Source organism: Diachasma alloeum, unplaced genomic scaffold (assembly GCF_001412515.2).
Source record: "Diachasma alloeum isolate Michigan unplaced genomic scaffold, Dall2.0 Dall_scaffold_00208, whole genome shotgun sequence".
NCBI classification, from domain to species: domain Eukaryota; kingdom Metazoa; phylum Arthropoda; class Insecta; order Hymenoptera; family Braconidae; genus Diachasma; species Diachasma alloeum.
The window spans coordinates 802,349-824,587 of NW_021680373.1; the positions used below are offsets into that span (position 1 = coordinate 802,349).

The 22,239-nt window shown below is 39.0% G+C and overlaps 1 protein-coding gene across 44 annotated transcripts in view; it reads right to left on the reverse strand.

The window, feature by feature from the left end:
• The window catches only part of LOC107036283 (longitudinals lacking protein), a 131,114-nt gene that overhangs the window by 77,764 nt on the left and 31,111 nt on the right, over window positions 1-22,239 (reverse strand). Inside the window, exons 7-8 of one of the 44 annotated variants that reach the window (XM_015254115.2) lie at window positions 4,512-4,795; window positions 4,267-4,357 (exon numbers count right to left, since the gene is read on the reverse strand). The exons of 29 other annotated variants lie outside the window; for them this stretch is intronic. In XM_015254115.2, coding sequence (XP_015109601.1) covers window positions 4,322-4,357; window positions 4,512-4,795 — 320 coding nt within the window. In that variant the 3' untranslated portion in view covers window positions 4,267-4,321. Of the gene's footprint in view, window positions 1-1,430; window positions 1,842-2,606; window positions 3,145-4,266; window positions 4,358-4,511; window positions 4,796-5,950; window positions 6,250-6,819; window positions 7,094-7,854; window positions 8,100-12,764; window positions 13,055-14,030; window positions 14,279-14,643; window positions 14,967-15,857; window positions 16,172-18,312; window positions 18,630-18,771; window positions 19,155-19,951; window positions 20,275-21,025; window positions 21,337-21,507; window positions 21,837-22,239 lie in introns of those variants that run through there. 14 more of the 44 variants (XM_015254132.2, XM_015254124.2, XM_015254138.2 and 11 more) reach the window with 14 other exon arrangements.

Consider the following 22,239-nt stretch of genomic DNA (forward strand, 5'->3'; position numbering starts at 1 on the left):
AGGACATTGGAATGCCCTCTCCTCGCCGCACGTGTACTTGAGATGGCGAATCAAGTGAGTTCGATGCTTGTAACTCTTCCCGCAGGTCGCGCAGTTGTGGCGATTTGACACACCAGGATTCACAGCCATATAATTCCATTCCATCGGCATAAATCCTGGAACAATCAACAGTTAGGTCGGTACTTATCCATGTTCAATACACAGGCATTCATTCGTCATCTGCAACGAGATCAATTCAATTGAGTAGAGAAGAGAGAGTGAAGAACAAGGACGTGAAATGACAACGCTCACAATCAGCTCAGAAAACGCATTTTTATTCCTTTATTTCTATAAAAAAATAAAAAATCATCCGTTTGTCGCGTTGAAAAACCCATTAGCATTATTTCTCCTCGGAGGGAAAATTTTCGTTTGCATTTATCCCCTGTAACTCGACGGGTGAAACAACTTCTGGTTCCTCTTCTTATCGATGCAGTACAGCAGAGAATGGCTGTGATGATTTCTGATGTGTATCCATGTTCGAGCACGCTGTCGAAAGTCCTGATCGCAGTAGGGACATTGGAATGCTCTTTCCTCTCCACAAGTGTACTTGAGATGGCGCATCAAGTGAGTTCGATGCTTGTAACTCTTGCCGCAGGTCATACAACTGTGACGATTTGACGAGCCGGGGTTCACAGAGATGAATTTCCACTCCACTGGCAAAACTCCTGAAATCAACAATTGGGGTTTTATTTATGAGTGTTCAATACATTGGCAGGCATTTCATGTTCTGCAATAAGATCAATCCAATTTAGTAGAGAAAAACTAGAAAATGAAAAGACAATCATCAACATTAGCTCAAAGAACTCAAAGAGCTCAGAGAACTTTTTATTCCCTTATTTAAATTAAAAAATAAAAACTTATCGGTTTATCATGTCCCTTGGCATTATTTATATTTCTATATAATTAGAAAAATAGAAGTATATTGTTACGGTATCGAATGGCGTAATCTCTTTCATAAAATAATAAAAAGAGATGGCCTTTTGTTGCTAGAGTCTGACTTGAAGTATGATGATACTTTTGTTTCATTAATTCATTAATTAATTTGAAGAGTTTTCAATAAAAATGCCCCTGTGATTAATCCTCGAATTATTATTTCTTTCAATACAACAATATTTTATATTTCGCGTCTCGAAGCATAAATTTTCATTTGCAGTTTCACCCTTACGACTCAAGGGATAATACAACTTCTCCTTCGTCTTCTTATCAGTTTGGCACTTGCAACTGCTGGAACAATCAACAACTGGTTTGGTATTTATAAGTGTACGATACAAAGGCAGTCATTTCATCTTCTGTAATAAAATAAATTCATTTTAGTAGAGAAGAACTAGGACTGAAAAGACAATCCTCACCATCAGCTCAAAGAACTCATTTTTATTCCCTCATTTCAATCAAACAAGAAATGAACTTATCGGTTAATCATGTTCCTTAGCACTATTTATATTCCTACATAATTAGAAATATAGAAGTATAATTTATATTTCACGCCTCGAAGCACAAATTTTCATTTGGAATTTAACCCTTATGACTCAAGGGATAATACAACTTCTGCTTGGTCTTCTTATCGATGCAATAAAGCACGGAGTGGCTGTGATGATTTCTGATGTGTATCCATGTACGAGCCCGTTGTCTAAAGTCCTGATCGCAATAGGGGCACTGAAAAGCCCTTTCCCCGCCGCAAGTGTACTTGAGATGGCGGATCAGATGGGTTCGACGCTTGTAACTTTTTCCACACTTCGCGCAACCATGACGATTGGACGCGTCGGCATTAACAGCAACAAATTCCCACTCCGTAGGCCCCTCCTCTGGAACAACAACAGAAATTATGTTAATACGTGTTTGAGGCAAACTCTTCTCTTAAACTACCGGTCCCACACAGTGGGAAACGTAATTAATTCTCGTTAGTCAAGCAGAACAAGGAAATGAAATGACAATTCCCATGAACTCAAAGCACTCATTTTTTATTACGTAATCAAACACCTTCGTTACGAATCCCTCTTAGTTCTAATCTCGTAATACAACTTCTCGTTTGTCCCAGTGTCAAGGCAATAAAGCTCAGCCCTTCCGTGAAGCGATCTAATGTGCGTCCACACACGTGAACGTTGTCGGAAGTCTTGGTGACAATAAGGGCATCTGAATCTGCACGATACTCCACACTCGTATTTGAAATGACGATACAAGTGGGTACGACGCTTGTAACTTCTTCCACATGTTGCACAATGATGACGATTTGTCATTCCTGGATCAACTGGAATAAATTCCCAATTCATCTGCATTTCCCCTGTAACAATCAGCAATTTGATTTGATATTCGTACATGCTCGATGCACATTAGATTTTTAGATAACACAAAACGTTCCTCACGATGCAAAAGTCACTCATTCAATCGTAAAATCGGTCGCAAATGGGAAGTGAAAAGACAATTTTCGTTAGGAAGTGATTACTTTTATTTTGTTATTCTCACACTGTTGGAAATTTTTATGACATTGTCGTTTCATTATTCCACTGAAATTTCAATGAATTTCGTCACTGGAAATTAGAAATTTCATGGAAAACTCGATGGAAGCACATTTTAGGTCAATTATTCCATGAAAATTGATGGGCATTAGAAAAATTCACCGAAATGTATTAAAATTTAGGCGATTCTGCTATTCTTTCGCCTCAAAAATTTGGAATTGCATTGAATTTTCAGTGAAATATTAAATTTCATGATCTCCGTAAATCGAATTTAATGTCACTTTCCATAAAACTTCAATTTTTTTTCAACGGTGTTAATATCAAGGGATGAAAATGAAGTGATCCCATTCTTCTCACTCATACTTGGGTCTCTTCTCATAATACAATGTCTTGTTAGTGCCAATATCAACGCAATAGAGCTTGCAACGTTTATGGAGCTTTCTGATATGCGTCCAAATGCAGGAGCGCTGTCTGAAGTGCGAGCTGCAATAAGGACATCTGAATCTCCTTGGCACTCCGCACTCGTACTGATTGTGACGACGCAAGTGGGTCCGTCGCTTGTAACTCTTTCCACATGTAGCACAACGATGACGATTCTCTATTTCCGCGATACCAGGATTCACCGCAACGAATTCCCAGGTGGGCTGCATTCCTGCAACAATCAGCAATTGGAATGACGTTCATACACGTTCGATACACATGTGCCCTACGTAAAAATCCCAACAACATGATGCAAAATTTATTTCATCAGTTCAAAGAAAGCATTTTTATTTTATTATGGCAACAAAAAAATGTTGATGATTAGTTTTTTTCTCTTTCCCTTGGATGATACAAATTTCGATTAGTTTCGATGTGAATGCAGTAGAGAATTATACGTTTATGCGTCTTTCGAAGGTGCGACCACACTTGGGAATGATTTTTGAATCTTGATAGCAATAAGGACATGCGGTATCGGGATTCACGTCAACTAATTCCCAACTGGGCTCCATTCCTGCAACAATTAACAATGTCCCCTGTTAAACATTTTTGTCTGAATTTTCCGTGTCAAACTCCCAAAATTTTTATCGTGCTCAAGCTCCACTGAAATTTCAGGAAATCTTGTCATTGAAAATTCAGAATTTCGTGAAAAAGTCAAACAACTGCAAATTTACGTTCCATTTTCCCCTGAAAATGAACAGAGAACCAGGACATTCTGGTAAATATATTCTTGAGTTTTCAGAACAGTGAGATTGATTTCTCTGAAAATTCAATGTAATTTGACACTGAATATTAATATTAGTTTAAAAAGTCAAATAAATTAAGAAATTCTAGTCTTTACGCCGCTTAAAATTCTGGAATTTTACAGAATTTTCATTCAAACCTGAAATTTCATTATTTTTTTCGCTCAAATCGCATTCAGTATCACTGTCTTGAAAATTAGTAGTCAACCGTCCACGAAATTTCATTTTTTTCCAACAGTGTATTTCGTCTCCTGTACAGAATTGGGGTAAAATCACTCATCATCAGCTCAAAGAACGCATTTTTATTTCATTACGTAAAGAAAAAAGAATTTAATGATTAATTCTTTTTTCTCCCCCCCGGATGATACAATTTTTCATTAGTTCTGATGTCAATGCAGTAGAGAGTTGCACGTTTATGTATCTTTCGAATATGCGTCCACACTTGAGAACGTTGTTTTGAATCTTGGTAACAATAGGGACATCTGAATCTTCTAGGCACTCCACATTCAAAATTGTAATGACGAGTCAAGTGTGTTCGACGTTTGTAACTTCTTCCACATTTCGCGCAGTGATGACGATTCTGTGATTCTGCATTCATAGATGTGTAGCTCACAGCAACAGGCTCGAAGGTCTTCCACATTTCTCCTGGAACAGTAAAAATAGTGGCGATGTTAGTGAGATATTCAGAGACATTTAAACCCCTTAAATTTACTGATTTCGACGTGTGAAGGGGTCAGCAAGAATGAATTCCCCTCTCACGATGCAAATATCGTTTATTCGTTCATTTATCCACTCTTACATAATCGTTATTTTGTATTCCATCGACCTCTGTGTCAATCGCATACACGTTGAAACCAGGATGTACAGCTTTTACGTGGGCGTAGAGATTGTCCTGTCGTTTACTCCTAGATGTGCAGTATGGGCACTGATATTTCGGCAGTTTTCCACACTCTCGCAACACGTGACGTTGCAAATTGTGACGATATCCGTAATCTTTGCCACAATTTGGACAGTAGTAACGACCGCTATTGCCGCACAGTGGATCATTCTCCTCGATGACTTCCCAGTGCTCCCACGTGTCGACTGGAAAATTCAAGAGAGAGTTATATTGATTAATAATGGAAATTATTGATAATGCTTTCATGTACATAACTCTGATCGAATTTCAAGTACTTATAATTAACAAAGTCTATTTTTCTAGTCCTCGAAATGACAATGGGTTGAAACTTACCCCATAAAATCAAAATTCGAGTGTAAAATGCTATAAAACTAGTCAAAAGTTCACGAAAATGTGTAATTTTTAGTAAATGTACGGGATTATTTAAATTCAGGAAAGTTTCATGCGCATTTTTCTACTATTGTTCATGGTACAAAACTGAGGAAATCGATCCTCGTTTCGTTGGTGTATCGATCATTTCGTTGTCAGTTTCTTTATTTGCATCATGTCAGCCTCTTCGATGAATTTGCTGACATATAAAAAATTCTAAAAATGGTAATAATACTGATTAATAATAAACCCAACTCCACAACTCCTGAATTGTCATAAAAATCCTTCAAAAAATCATGACAAACTCCCAAAATCTCATAACAACTCCTTAAAATTAATCACATTTCATTTATTCCCTTGACGATACAAAACTGAGGAATTTCAAGCGGATTAAATCATTCAGATTACGCGATTTCGCGTGATCCCACACATGTCCTCCATTCGTCCACTAAAATACCATCTTCATTAAAAAAAACCCAGCAATCCTCCAAAAAAAATCACAATGATAATAAATATTGAGAAGTCCAGCGCATCGCATCATTAATTCAATCACTTTGGCGTAAGTTTCCACTTGCTCTCCCTATCAATGCAATAAAGCTCGCTATTGGGATGATGCTGTTTGATATGGGACCACACGTAAGTCTTCCTCTTCAACAAATGACTGCAATAAGGGCACTGAAAAATTCCGGGTGTTCCACACTCGAGTTTCCAGTGCCGTTGCATGTGACACCGGTGTTTATAGCTCCTCCCGCAATTGGGGCAGTGATGCCTCTCCTCCCCCTCCCCCTCGCCGAAAGATCTTTCTCTCTGTGAGTTCTGAGAGTGCCTCCTTCTCCCTGAAACATCGAAGACAATGCGATCTCATTAGTCCAAGTAATTATTAAATCCTCATTGTGTGACTCAGCCAATAATTTTTCATGCTTCGTAACTGTGAAATCTCATTTTTATTAGAATCTCTTTTATACACAACATCACATACTGTTTAATTAACATCATTGGCTTGGAAGAAGTGTGTCAATTGCATAGAGTGAACAACCAGGATGATGATTCTTAATGTGTGAGTACAAATTGAATTTGTGTTTGCTCCTGGCGTCGCAATAAGGGCACTGAAATCTCGGTGGTTTACCGCACTCGTACTGGCGATGTCTGTACATATGTGAACGATGTTTATATCCACGATGACAATTTGGACAGAAAAATTGTTTTTCAGTGTCATCACAATTTCTCGGCCTCCAGGCCCTTCTGTCGACCCAGGGGAGCTCCATTTGCCCTGGAACACCAATCAAAATTCAGTTGTTAGTCATTCTTCTTCTCCTGATGCAATAATGGAGTTATGAATGTGATTAATTAATTAAAATCATTCAGCATGATGGTCTTGCAAGATACACGTACACAAAATGCAGCACAAGCGCAGTTACGGTTATTTTTAACGTGTGTTAGCTTCGGGCGATGACTCAGTTGCTGAAACATACAAAAAATCGGTGGATAATAACTCCGGGAATGAAGAGAATTAATTTTCCACGTCAATGATTTTTTATTGGAAACAAGACTGATAATCTTCCTAAAACAATTTCTTGAAATTAACTGATCTGTTAGAATGCCATCTCCTGGTATGTCTATAAACATTAGACGATGAATTATTCTTCTGGGGCAATAAGGAGACGCGAAGGAGAGCCTCTCCGCACTTATGTCTGACCAAATCTCAATGTCTGACAAATTCAGAAGATAAGTCATTTTTTAATCCCTGAGGCATCACTAGAATTCTGAATAATTCAATGCCCATTTTCTGCAACAGACTAATAATAATTGGATAAATAATTCCAAAAACAAGAACAATTAATTTTCCACGTGAATGACTTTTTATTCCAAACAAGAATGATAATCTCCTTAGAACAATTTCTTGACATTAACTGGTCTGTCAGGATGCCATCTCCTGATATGTCTATAAACATTGGACGATGAATTATCCTTCTTGGGGCAATAAGGACAAGCGAACTTGAGGGTCTGTCCGCACTTGTGTCTGACTAAATCCCACATTCTCCTGAATCCGGCATCACAATGAGGACACAGATAAGTTGTAGCTGAAGTGATGTCCGGCCAATGTCTCCCACCATCTGCAAATAAATCCACCAAATCATTACTCAAAATTCCAACTCATCATTTCAACGTAATACAATGCGTGGGTGATACATTCTTACGGGACAGTGATAGAAATAAATAAAAAATCTTCAAGATGCACAATACGATGGAATTGTTGAGGTATCACACGCGTTTATTAACATCAAATATCCCAAAATGACATTATCCAATTTCTCAAAATAAATAAAAAAGAACTATTAAAAATGAATGGCTAATTTTTGTGAACAATCACGGGTAGACCGTCATGCCTCATTCTAATGTGTTTGTAGACGTTTGAAGAGCACTTGTCCTTTTTATTGCAATACGGACACTTGAATCTTGGCTCTTTGCCACAGTCGTATTTCAGATGTGTCTGCAATGTTTTCTTGTAAGTGTAGCCAGCATTACATCTTGGACACTGATACGCCATTTTAACTGGATTCCAAAGTGGACTTTCCTCTCGATTACCATCTAGAAACTCCATACTTGTCCTTAGTACATCGAGAAGGCCCCCATCGTGAAGTGGTGGTAGCCTTAGAGAACCTGTGTAACAGTGAGGAAGAACGACCTGGTTAGATCGAATACACTAATGGCAGTGATTTATTCAGGCATACAAAAAACTAAACCAGAAGTCATTAATTCAGTTTCATCTAGCGATAGCGAATAATCACTTGGGAATGATACAAAGGCAATTATCAATGGATTAGGAAAGAGTATTCAATTTTTATTCATTCACTAAAACTCCAATAATAATTTTTTCAATGCTCGAGGGTCAGTAGAATTTAATGCTGAAACCCTGTTGTCCTGGATGCCATCTTGCCACGTGTCTTCGTATGTTGAATGCTTTCTTGTCCTTTTTATCGCAGTATGGACAGCCATAACGGGGATCACGACTGCACACATATCTGTAGTGCATTTCCACGGCATTCTTCGTTTTGAAGCCCTTACGACAGGTGGGACAGCTCCATGGTCCCCTGAATTTAGGGGGAACGATTGAGATCTCTGAAAATTCAAAAGATTCGTTAGTCAATCTATTCACGATGAATTCTTTATTAATGACAAACGAAACAAGAACACCAAACGAGTGAGAATAGTCGTGAATAGAAATATTGAAGATTAATGTTGGGAGATATTAATGATATTTATTTATTTTCAATCATGAGGAATGTGTCTCGGTACGAGATGAACGAATACAATTGGATATTGAGTCAATGAGTTGCACTGGCATGCCAGTGTGACGACTCCTGACGTGTCTGTACACATTGGATCTGATCTTCGATGACATATTGCAGTAGCGACACTTGAATCGAGCCTCTTGCTTCCCCGAATGCCACCGGCCCACGTGTCTTCGTATTGTGACGAGTTTCTTGTCCTTTTTGTCGCAGTAGGGACAGCCGTGAAGGGTCTCCTGACTGCAATTATATCTGCAGTGCATCTCCACAGCATTCTTCGATTTAAAGCTCTTGCGACAGGTGGGACAGCTCCAGGTTCTCCTGAATCTAGGAAGATCTATTGGGGTCTCTGAAAATTCAAAAGACTGGCTGATCAATCTATTCACGATATATCCGTAATTAATGATAAACGAAACAAGAACACCGAACTTTGGGAGATATTAACGATATTTATTTATTTTTAATCATGAGGAGAGTGTCTCTGTACGAGATGAACGAACACAGTAGGACATTGAGTCAATGAGTCGCACTGGCATCCCAGTGTGACTACGCCTGACGTGTCTGTACACGTTGGATCTGATCTTCGACGACATGTTGCAGTAGGGACACTTGAATCGAGCCTCTTCCTTCCCCGGATGCCACCGGGCCACGTGCCTTTGTATGTTGACGAGATCCTTGTCCTTCTTGTTGCAGTAGAGACAGCCATGATAGAATTCCTGACTGCAATCATATCTGCAATGCATCTCCACATCATTCTTGGATTTAAAACTCTTGTGACACGTGGGACAGCTCCAGGTTCTCCTAGGAAGATCTATTGGGATCTCTGAAAATTCAAAAGATTTGCTAGTCAATCTATTCTGGACAGATCCGTCGATAAAAGCAAACGAAATTAGAATACCAAACGAGTGAGAATAGTCGTGAATAGGAATATTGAAGATTAATCGCGGGAGATATTGATGATATTTATTTATTTTCATCGTGAGGAATGCGGATTTGTACGGGACGAACGAATACAGTTGGATATTGAATCAATGAGTTGCTCTGACACATTGGATCTGATCTTCAATGTGGATTCGATTCCACGTGGCGACCACGTGGGATTTTATTTCGACAAATGTCTGTTTCCTTTTGTTACAGTGGAGACAGACAAAATGGACTTTTCCACTGCAATTCTTTTTGCAGGATGTGTCCACAGCAAGTACTTCAGTACTCTCTTGGATGTAGCGGAAGCTGTTGTATTCTCTGAAAATTCAAAAGATTCGTTAATCAATCTGCCCATCGAAATCAATAATAAATACCCATCGAAACCAATAATAATCGAAACAACAACACCGAATAATCGTGAAATTTTGAAGACAAATGTTGACCGCCGCCGATGGCTGTGTGATTAGTGTGGGATTGGTATGAGGGAGATAAGGATTAAGTTGATAAATACATACAAATTGATAAATTGCACTGAGAAAAAAATTACTTTTGCAAAGGTGTCATTTTCTTGGGAGAAGAATTAATTTTTTTAGGAGCGTATTTCTCCAACTCAGTGATTCCCAGGTGGTGCAGTCCATCTCCAAATATTACAACTATGTTGAATTATGAGATACTTATGCTACACATGACCTTGAACGGACACCTTTCATAATTTTTTTTTTTTTTCAAATTCGAGATTTTTTTATGTAAAATAATTTGGAATAATTTTGAATGTTGATAATTGTTAGTTGAATTCATTCAAGGTCATGTGTACCATATAATCATCCCATGTGCTCCTAAAAAAATAAATTCTTCTCCCAAGAAAATAATTCATTGACAAAAGTAATTTTTTTCTCAGTGTGACACTGAATCTGGAATCTCAATTGAGGTATTCCCTTGTCCTTTGGCGAATGCGGTACAGGGGGTTGGTGGTGGGAACGGAACAAATCGTAAAAACCCGAAAGAGTATACAAGAAGAAAACATTTTGGAAGGCAGATGTTCCAATATCAATTGCATTTATTTATTTTCAGTCTTGAGGTGCACTGGCATTCCAGCATGATGATTTTTCACGTGTCTATATACATTGAATTTCCTCTTAGATCTCATGTTACAATAGGGGCACTTGAATTTGGGCTCTTGATCATTGCTGAAGTACTTGATGGCCGATAACTCCTGGCCGGGATGCCACTTGGCCATGTGCCTTCGAATGTTGTTGGCTTTCCTGTCCCTCAGGTTGCAGAAGGGACAGCCGTAAGGAGACTCTCGATTGCATTCATGTCGGCTGTGCATTTCCGCAGCCTTCTTTGAGCTAAAGCCCCTGCGACACACGGAGCAGTTCCACGGTCTTCTGAATTTAGGGGGGGCTATTGGGATCTCTGAAAATTCAAAAGATTCGTTACTCAATTTATCCACGACCCTTCGAAATTGATGATTTTTACAATCAGAAGACCAAAAGAGTGGAGGGAAATTTATGAGATAGATGTTGAGAATTTTAATATCATTTATCTATTTTCAGTCTTGAGGTGTACTGGCATCCTAACGTGATGATTTTTCACGTGTCTGTATATAACACATGTGATGATTTTTCAATTGATAATTTTTTACGTGTCTGTATACATTGAGTTTCTTCTTAAATCTCACGTTACAATAGGGACACTTGCATTTAAGCTCTTAATCACTGCTGAGNGATCATTGCTGAAGTACTTGATGGCCGATAACTCCTGGCCGGGATGCCACTTGGCCATGTGCCTTCGAATGTTGTTGGCTTTCCTGTCCCTCAGGTTGCAGAAGGGACAGCCGTAAGGAGACTCTCGATTGCATTCATGTCGGCTGTGCATTTCCGCAGCCTTCTTTGAGCTAAAGCCCCTGCGACACACGGAGCAGTTCCACGGTCTTCTGAATTTAGGGGGGGCTATTGGGATCTCTGAAAATTCAAAAAATTCATTAATTACTTTATCCCCAACCCTTCGAAGTTGCTGATATTTACAACCAGAAGATCAAATGGGGGATGAGAAATTAGCAAGTTAAATGTACGAATATTAATATCATTTATTTCAATCATGAGGATTTCAATCACGAGGATTTTCCCTCGGCAGAAGCATATCGAATACAATTGGCTGCTAAGTCAATGAGATGTACCGACATGCCAGCGTGACGATTTCTCACGTGTCTGTACACATTAGACCTGATCTTGGATTTCATGACGCAATGGGGACACTTGTATCGTAGCTCTTGAACCGAGCCACTGAACTTGATGATTGGCCCCTGCTGTCCCGCATGCCACTGTACCATGTGCCTTCTCACATTGAAGACTGTGCTGTCCTTTTTGGCGCAGAATGGACAGCCGTAAAGCTGCTCCTTGTGGCAGTCGTATCTGTAGTGTATCTCCACACCACTTTTCGATTTAAAGCTCTTGCCACATGAGGGGCAACTCCAGGCTCTTTTGAATCTAGGGGGATCCCCCGGTACCTCTGAAAATGCACAAGATTATCTGATCAGTTATCTCGAAAAGCTGAAGATTGAGAGGGAAAAAACCAAAAACATCAAACGAGTGCAGAGAAAATCAGAAGATAGGAGTTGAGGAGTATTAATGACATTTATTTAATTTCTTCTGGAGGTATCTCCTCCGGAGATGCGTAACGTATACAGTTGGCTGGTACATCGATGAGGTGAACCGACATCCCAGCGTGATGATTCCTCACGTGTCTGTACACATTGGATCTCTTCATTGAGCTCATGGCGCAGTAGGGGCACTTGAAACGAGGCTCTTGGCCACTTCCGTGGAATTTCATGAATGAACACTGCTTTCCCGGGTGCCACTTTGCCACGTGTTTTCGTATGTTGTAGGATTTCTTGTTCTTCGTCTCGCAGTAGGGACAGCCGTAGAGGGGCTGGCGATTGCAGTCGTTTTGGTAGTGCGTCACCGCAGAATTCTTTGATTTAAAACTCTTGCGACACGTGGGACAGCTCCAGGGTCTCTTGAATCTTGGAATTGCTATTGGAATCTCTGGAAATTCAAAAGATTTGGGTTTGAAATTTAACGACGAATGGAATTGCTACACCGAACGAGTGCAGTGAGAAGTGATGATGAATTTTGGAAAATACAGTGGACATTTATTACGAAATTGTTGAGGGTGAACCCAGAGGAAAGGTTTATTGGAATTAAATTAACTTTATTTGCTGTTGACACAGCTTTTGTTCAAAGTTTAACTCGATTTTTATTTTTATTTTATTTAGATCAAATATAAGGTTTTTTTTTCAAGTAAATTAAGCTTTTCTTGATCAAAATGATGACTTTATTTATTCAGACTTGATTCTTAATTCTCTTTTAGAATGAAATATCTCGTTTATTTAATTCTAAAAAATAATTAATTTTAAATTATTGCGTTATTTTACTATTAATTGATTCAAATGCGTCATTTCTCTGGGTGAACACACTTCTGAAAATTGAAGAAAATCACAATAATCGACAACAAAACAGGTGAAAATGACCATAAGTTAAATGTTGGATATTAGAAAAATCAATGAAATTTATTTATTAATCACTCATGAGAAAACCGCCCCTTTGCGAGCATAACGAATACAGTTTGTTGGTAAATCAATGAGATGCACCGGCATCCCAATGTGTCGATTTCTAACGTGTCTGTACACATTTGACACCTCCTTAGACCTCATATTACAATAGGGACACTTAAATCGAGGCGCTTGGTTGCAACCGTACACCAAGTGTCGACTCAAATTGTGTTTCGATGAGAAGGCACTGGGACAACTTGCACACGCAAATTTTTTATCCAGACGAAATCTCCTCGTAAATTTTTGCTCTGAAACACAAAATTTTGATATGTATTTTAGTTTCGATGGACTTCATTGTTGTCGTTTCTATTGATTATTGTGAGAAAAAACTCATGCAGAATGTTATGTGGTTCAGTGAACATTGGAATTAATCTAGTCTAACGGTAATGAAGAGGTCATTCTGGGAAATTCCATTGGAGGCGTACATCGTGGGGGTTCCTCTTCACGACTAATCACCCAGGTGTCGGCCTCGTAGACTCTGAAAATGTACGAAAAAATATGAGATAGCGAATATAAACAAGTCCAACTTACTCATCCGCTGCAAATAATGAATAATTAACGAAGAAAAAATTCTTTAATGCTGTCGCCTTCGAATCTTCAATGTTGATCTTCACTTGACGATAAAATAACTTCATTGAACTTCAATACACCGAATAAATAGAATTGTGCAGGTGCTACGAGGTTCACTTGATCCACGAACTCCCAGAGTTCACGATTTTGTCATTTTCGAATGTGCACTGTCATGAGTGCAATAAAAATAGCAATTTGAAACAGAAAAAAACAATTTGTTTGCTCTGAAACTTCTTGTTTCTATTGATTATTCTAGAAAAAAAAATCATGTAGAATGAAGAAGTAATTCTATAGACTTTCATTGAAGACGTACGCCCTCAGGGCTCCTCTTCACGAATAATTCCTCATCAGAGACCTTCGTAGACTCTGAAAATGCATGAAAACCCATTAGATAACGAATCTTAACAAGTCAAACTTACTCTCTCCCTGCAAACAATAAACAATTAACAAAGAAAAACTCTTAAACGCTGTCACCCCCAAATCTTCAATGTTGATCTTCATTTGACGATAAAATAACTTTCTTTTATTAAACTTCAATACACAGAATAAATAGAATTGTGCAGGTGTTATAAGGCTCACTTGACCCACGAACTTCCAGAGTACGCGGTTTCATCACTTTCGATTGTGCACTGTCACGAGTACAATAAAAATAACGAGTGACAACTCAGTCTAGTGCATATGTACCCTATCAGGCTTGAAACATGGCATTTGCTTGTGAACACGTCTCACGTGTTTATAAATATTCGAACTGTATTTGGATCCGTAATCGCAGTAGGTGCAACGAAATCTCGTCTCGTGGAATTCACAGTGCGCCTGGTAGTGACGAAGCATGCAATCCTTGGAGAGAAAACTTCTCGTGCATCTTGGACAGTTGAATCTTCCATCTGACTTCGATGGATATCCTGAAAGTAATACAAAACATCATTAGAATAATCGTCTCCACAGGTTCCTCTCCCTTGGATGTCCAACGAACATTAAACAATTCACGAGTAAAAATTCGTGAATAAAAAAAACAAAATTAATCGTCAAATTCGTAAACGAAATCGTGAACTCATAATTGGTTTATCGAACGAGTGTGGGCCAATGTGAGAGGCGTGAGGAAATACAAAAAGCCACCGCATGCGTTAGATTTATCGCAAACTCCAAGGTATATCCATGGAAACAATGTATTTCATGAATCTTCACTTATAAAATTATCGTTTCCACTGTGTCTTTGTCGAGATCATTTGCTCAATAGAAAAAACAATCACAATAGTCAACTCCATAACTTGAATAGTGGAAATTAGAACAGAGTTATGAGGCCGGTCTCGCGGCCCTTGTGCCTCAACCTGATGTGTCGATAGATCGCTTGAGTGTATTTGCTTTTCATCTCGCAGTGTGGACACTGAAATCTCGGTACCTCGACGCACTCAAGCCTGTGGTGTCTCACCATGCCCCCCCTTGTGCGGTAGACCCTCGAGCATTTGGGACAGTTATAGCCACCCTCGACAGCCCCCTGCTCCGAGGGAGCAAACACTTCTCCCTCTTTAGTACGATTTCTCAGTCCGGTTATCACGTACTCCTCTATGTCAATGTTATCTTCGTCACCATCTGCAACCATACGAAATGAATAATCAATTATTGATACGTCGTTTGGGGAAGATACATCATTCCTTCAACAGCAAGAGTATCAAGTGGATAGAGGGGATACACTGGTGAAAATTTTTTTATGAAATCTCGAGGAATTTCGTCAATGAGAGTTCACAATTTGATGAATAATTTATGGAAACTGCAAATTTTGGAATAATTATTCCATGGAATTGGTAAAAATCAGAAAATCACAGAATTCATTGAAATTAATGCTAAACTACCCAGGGGATTGCATACGAAATGAATAATCAAAGATTGATACATCTGTTATAACAAATTATCGGCTGAATTTTCGTGGAATCTATCCCAAAAAAGTAATTGAAAATGGAAAATTTTATTCAAGAATTAATAAAAATTATCAATTTCCGGAAAAATTGGGTAAAGACATCCTTGAATTCTCCATTCACTGCAAAAATGTTAGAATTTCATTGAATTTTCAGTGAACTTTGAAATTTCATAATTTTTCTCCTCTGAATCTAAATCATTGCGACTCTCACAAGAATTAATACTAAACTACCCCCGAAATTTCATTTTTTTCCAACAATGCAGATGATAAATACACGAATCAAATCATTCATCTTCATCCGCAGTACCAGTAGCTTCAGAATCCCTGTCACCTGCCCCTGCAATCACATAAAATTACAAATAAAAACACTGATAAGAGTAACATTCACAAAATTCCCGAACCAAGGACTAAAAACATGTTTCTGTCTTCACGCTCTCTTCTGCGCCTCCACTCCCGTGCCTGCAATCACAGAAAATGCTGGATAACAAAATATAAAAAACGCGTAAAAAATTCAAATGGAAACGATGAAGGGAATGAGAAAAAAAACCACGAACAACACATGAATCTTGATCTGCCCAGTTATCATAATTTATTCTTCTCTAACCATATAAACATATCCCCTAGTAACGCCTATTAACCGTCACCTCCCTTCCGGGATGAATTTTCCTGATGTGATTGTAGATGGAATGCGTCCACTTGCTAACGTAATTGCAGTACGGACAGCCATACCTCGGCAATGAATCGCACTCATATCTGTAGTGTCGATACATTGAATAACTCTGTGAGAAGGATTTCGCACACTTGGGGCACTGATACTTCCGTCCACCCTGGGCCAAACGTTTCTTCATTAGACACCGATGGAGTCGCCTCTGTGCAGCCTCTGAAATCAATGTACAATAAGTCAAAACAATATCATCACCGGCCAACGAATCCTCTAATATCCAGATTAATTATCATCTAGTCAATCCCTAAACGTGCATTTCTCGATGTACAATAACTCGATAATTTACAAGTTTTTATTGCAAATAGTAAGCTCGAGAGTTACATGATTAGTCTGAAGGAACTGTACAAAATAGAGGATATGATTGTGTTTTTGGTATCAGTAGAGTTTTTGGAGGGTGACGGGCTCGTTGGGATGGACGGATCTGACGTGTTGATAGATATTAGACGTCTTTTTGCTGCACAGGTGACAGTAGGGGCACTTGAAACGCGGCGCTTTGCCGCACTCGTAACGATGATGAGCGATCATGGTGTCGCGACGACCGTATCCACTGTTGCAGATGGGACAGTGAAATTTTCCAGTTTTTGGGTTCCAGTTGTTGTCAGACTCCACTAGTCTGTGCTTGGACCATCCCTGGGTGCTGTCTACGAGGCCTGAAAGTCATATTCAGCCGGTCAATTGATAATGATTACTCGAGTATGAGAGCTTATCATGCGGGGAAAGCAATCACAAGTGAGAACGTGTGGATTTTTTTTTTTTATTGAATGAAATCATTTTCCTGCAGGCGTTTCGCTTCCATCGGTCGTCGGTAGCTCGGGGGGAGTCGCTGATTCGATCACTAAAACTCAAAATCACCCGTTTATTTGAGGAATAAAATAATAGATTAAATATTCAATGAAAACTCGTGATGCGAATGCTTTAGATGTCTTTGATGGAGTTTTTTTTTTATTGACAGAAATCATTTTCCTACGGTTTCGAGTCCCTGATTCGATCACTAAAACTCAAAATCACCCGTTTATTTGAGGAATAAAATAATAGATTAAATATTCAATGAAAACTCGTGATGCGAATGCTTTAGATGTCTTTGATGGAGTTTTTTTTTTATTGACAGAAATCATTTTCCTACGGTTTCGAGTCCCTGATTCGATCACTAAAACTCAAAATCACCCGTTTATTTGAGGAATAAAACAACAGATTGAATATTCAATGAGAACTCGTGATGTGAATGCTCCAAATGTCTTTGATGATTTTTTTTTTTATTGAAAGCAATCGTTTTCCTACTGTTGTTTCTCTCCCATCGCTCCCCTAAGGAATTCCCCAATTCGATTACTAAAACTGGAAATCATCCTTTTATTTTTTTAAATAAAAATCTGACAACAAAAAATGTTTCAACAAAAATATTGAAAATCCAACGATAATTCATGATGACTTAATTATCTGGTAAGATTTGAACTTATGAAGGGTCCAAATTTCTTCGGAAACCTAACGCAATTGCAGTAAGTGTCATCCAAGGAGACAATAGCTCCAAAATGCTGTCTCTGTACGTGCCTCCAAACCGTGTACTTGCTCTTTGATCTCATATCGCAATAGGAACACTTGTACCTCAAATTTTGATTACAACCGTATTTCACGTGTCTCGATAGGCTTGTTCTCGTGGGAAATGAGCTCGGACAATTGGCGCAATAGAAAACCTCCTCGTAAACCGTATCACCAGGAATAACAACTGAAACATAAAATATTTGAGACAATATCGTTAGAAATCAATAATCAAATGATGATTAGCGGATCGGGAACTATTGTTTTCCCCACAATTTTCGTTATATTTTGTAAAAACGCAACGTTAATAAGAAGTAGATCCTAGAATACGACAATTCATGGATATTATTCCAGTGCGTTGATTCCTCACATCTCTGTACACATTGTACTTATCCTGTGACTTCTTCATATCACAATGATAACACTTGTACAATAGGTATCATCCAAAGAGACAATAGCCCCAAAATGTTCTCTGTAAATGTCTCCAAATCATGAAGAACACTTATTCTTCAAACTTTGATTACAACCGCATTTCACATGCCTCGATAGACTTGTTCTCGTGAGAAATGAGCTCGGACAATTAGTGCAATAGAAAACCTCCTCGTAAACAGTATCCTGAGAAATATCAGCTGAAACATAAAACATTAGAGACAAGATCGTTAGAAATCACCAGTCAAATGACGATAAATGACTCACGAACTATTGTTTCCCACACATTTTTCGTTATATTTTATAAAAACGTAACATTAATAACATAGTAAATCCTATAGTACGACAATTCATGGATTCTGAACATTGGGTCGAATGTATATTCCACATTTCTTGGCATAACGCGTACAATTGCTGTACATATCGGTGAGGCTGACCACCATTCCATGGTGCTGATTCCTCACATGTCTGTAGACATTGTACTTATCCTGTGACTTCATATCGCAATAAGAGCACTTGTATCTGAGCTCCTTCGAGCAACCGTACTTGACGTGTCTAGTGAGATTGTGCCTCGATGGAAAGGAACTGAGACATCTGTCGCAGAAAAATCTCGACTCGTACATTCGGTTTCTCTTTCTGTACCTCCTCTTGACTGAAACAAGAAAAAAACCAAGAGATTCTGATCAGTCCCAACTGCTCAATAGCCATTGAAAACATGTATTCAGTGCAGTTAAAATTGTTACACCAATGAACAACCAATGGAGCAATCCACGAATGAAAGAAAAACTATTAAATAAAAAATGCAGTTAAATTTATTATTTGTGATTTACAAAAAATTCCTATTGCTCCTCGTAACGATTTGTATCAACTAGCTCGATTACGTATACTTCAGAGCCCTTGTGTACCCTGTTGATGTGCTTTCTAATATCACTCTTAACTTTACAACAGTAATCGCAGTATGGACACTTGAATCTTGGCTGTTGGCCGCATGCATTTTTAACGTGCCATGTCAGGCTTCCCTTCCAGTAGAAACTACGGTGGCAGCCCTCGTTGGGACATGTGAAGATGTAGTTGCTTCTGGCGCGTGCTGTGAGATTTCTCGGTCTACTTCTCGGTGGATGAGGGAATTCCGGCTGCGGTGGCCCCAGTGGATCCTCATTCTGCCAATTATAATCCTCTGTAACAATTTATCAGGAGTTAGAGTGATAATCAATCTATTGGGCTATTCAACAATTGAGTGATCAATTTCGAGGATATTCTCCATCACCAATTATTGAACTCCATACAGACATCTACAACGGGTGGATAGGAAGGAGTGTCGGGAGAAGCAAAACCGAAAGAAAAAATTGAGACAATTATTATTCAGTTGAAACAATTAAATTACGATAACTCTTGCTTCCCACTCGGCATTCGTTTTTACATGTCGTCGATTACAATTTATTCTGTCGTGTTCGATACATTAATGGGGAGAAAAATGTCGATCCTCGGGGCTTCTTGATGGATTCATTGATAATGTTTATCGTGTAGATATGTCGTCCTTTGTGGGCTGTCCTAGTGAGTCTGTAAATATCACTAGTACATTTTTATTGATAAAAGCGGAATGCACACGTGAACTGGGGCCTCTTTCCACGAATAGAACGAAGATGCTTGTTCAAATTTGTTTCATGTTTGCATTAAAGTTTCAAATTCCGGTTGTGGAAGAGCCAGTGGATCCTCATTTTGCGAATTATAATCCTCTGTAACAATGCATTGGAATTAGAGAGATAATCTATTGGACTATTCAACAATTGAGTGATCAATTTCGAGAGTATTCTCCATCACCAATCATTGAACTCCATACAGACATCTACCATGTGTGGATAGGATTGAGTATCGAAAGAAGTAAAACTGAAAGGAAAAATTGAGAAAATTATTATTCACTCGAAACATTAAATTAAATTACGATGACTCTTGCTTCCCACTCTGCACTCATCATTTACATATCCTTGATTACAATTTATTCTCACGTCTTTAATACATTAATGAGTACAAAAATTACGATCCTCAGGGCTTCTTGATGGATCCATTGATAACATTTATCGCGTAAACCTGTCGTCCTTTGTGAGCTGTCCTAGTGTGTCTGTAAATATCACTAGCGCATTTTGATTGATAAAAGCAGAATGCACACTTGAACTGGGGCCTCTTTCCACAAGTATAACGTAGATGCCTGTTCAAGCTCGTTTTGTGCTTGAACGAGCGCAAACACGATGGACAGATATGCTCACTTCCGTTTTTAGCTGTGGGATTATATCCACGATCTGCAAAACAAGAGGAGAACAATCGTCAGTTGTGAAATTCATGATTAATCACTCGCCAAAGCACATGCAAAAATGAAATTTAATAATGAAATCATGAAATTAAAATGGGATTGAAACAAATAAACGGACTCTCGATGAGTGGTAATCAATGTCTTTAATAACTAAGAGTAAACAATATTGCAGTCTCTTTACAATTCATCAGTTAGCAGCCGGATTTCTTTCTCTTCGCTTCGCAAACAACCCCGACGATTTTATTATCAATAACGTCGATGGCATAAGTCTCGCAGTTAACGTGACGTGTTCTTATGTGCTGTGTAACATTGGACGTTCTCTTGTAGAGTAAATCACAGTAAGGGCACTTGAATCTCGGCTGTTGTCCGCACTCGTACTTCAAGTGTCTCGTTAAACTGTAGCTGTGACTGAACGAACTGCCGCACAAACTTGGACAGACGAATTTCTTTACTGGCGATATGAGCTCGCAGGGTCCATTCTTGGTGTGTCTGAGAAGATACTCGCCAGTTTGATCTTGCAGGGACGGTAGATGATTATTATACAACTCTGGAAAATAAAGAATATGTCGAGTTAATGAGGTGTTGCCAATTCCATTCGTCATTTAAATTGTTAAATCGGTGAGATTCTTGTACTCATGCCTGTACTGAAGCAAATACATCGACTGATAGGCGATAATGAGGAGCATTTCAATGTGTAACAAAAGTTTATTATATTTTTTTTTTTTTTTCGAATCTGAGGATAACAAGTATGTGGATTATGTCGTCATGACTTTGGTGAGATTTTTCGAGTAGTCAACGGCGTAGGGATTGGGCTGCTTGTGCACTCTCTTGACGTGTACGTGAACGTTTGAGGCTCTCTTAGAGAGATAGTGACAATAGGGGCAGCCGAATCTGGGCAGTTGTCCGCACTCGTATCGCAGATGATGTCGCAGGGAGAAATCGTGACTGTAGACTGAGCTGCACTTGGGACAGGGGTATTTTCTCTTCCCGGAGGAGCCCTCCCTCTCGTTCTTTCCCGATTGACTCTTCCAGGAGCCAGAGAGTCGGGCCTCTGCTGAAACAAATAACGTCTCAATTCATCCATTTCTCTAAATTATCAGTCTGTCTCGTACAGTGATAAACGATGTGCATGCCTTAATCACTACTTAAAATAACCACTATTGCTATGTAAATCTGAAATTAAAGTGACATTTATTCATCATTGCGTACATGTGATGACACCAAGTAGAGTTATGAGTTAAGAGAATGCTATGGATTCGGGATCGCACACACTTGCGACATCGACAACGTAAACCTGAAGACCGGGATGGATTTTTCTAACGTGTGCACGAACATTTGACGAGTGCCTTGTCCGATAAACGCAGTAAGGACAATTGAAACGTGGCTGTTGGCCGCACTCGAACTTCATGTGATAACGCAGATTGTGCTGTCTGCTGAAGACACTTTGACAATTGGTACAGGGAAAGTGGGCTCTTGGGTCTCTCGCTTGAACACTTGGTCGACGACTGCGTCGTTGGGGCCAGCAAAGTCCCATTGTTCCCTCAATTTCACCTGCAATTTCAAGCAAAAGAGATTTGCATCGTTGGATTAGTTGTCTCGTCATTGCACTTATTGGTGAATAAAATTGAGTAAATTGTGAGCCGAGGTGGTGACTTAGTCTAGATTCCCCCTGCCCCCCCCCAAAAAAAAAAAATTACGGTACATTTTTGTGCATTTTTTTTTAAATCTTTATTTGATGTATTTCATGAGTAGTGTGTCGAGAACATAAACTCTCATCGATCTCTCGTCGTTGGGTCCTCGTTTGTGCATGCTTCTGATGTGCTGTTGTACGTTCCACAGTCTTCGCTGCCTGTGAGGACAATAGGGACAGGCATAACGCTTGGGTTTGCTACATGTATATTTGTAATGAGTGTCAAGACTGTGCTGGGACTTGTAGAGGAGACCGCAGCCGGGA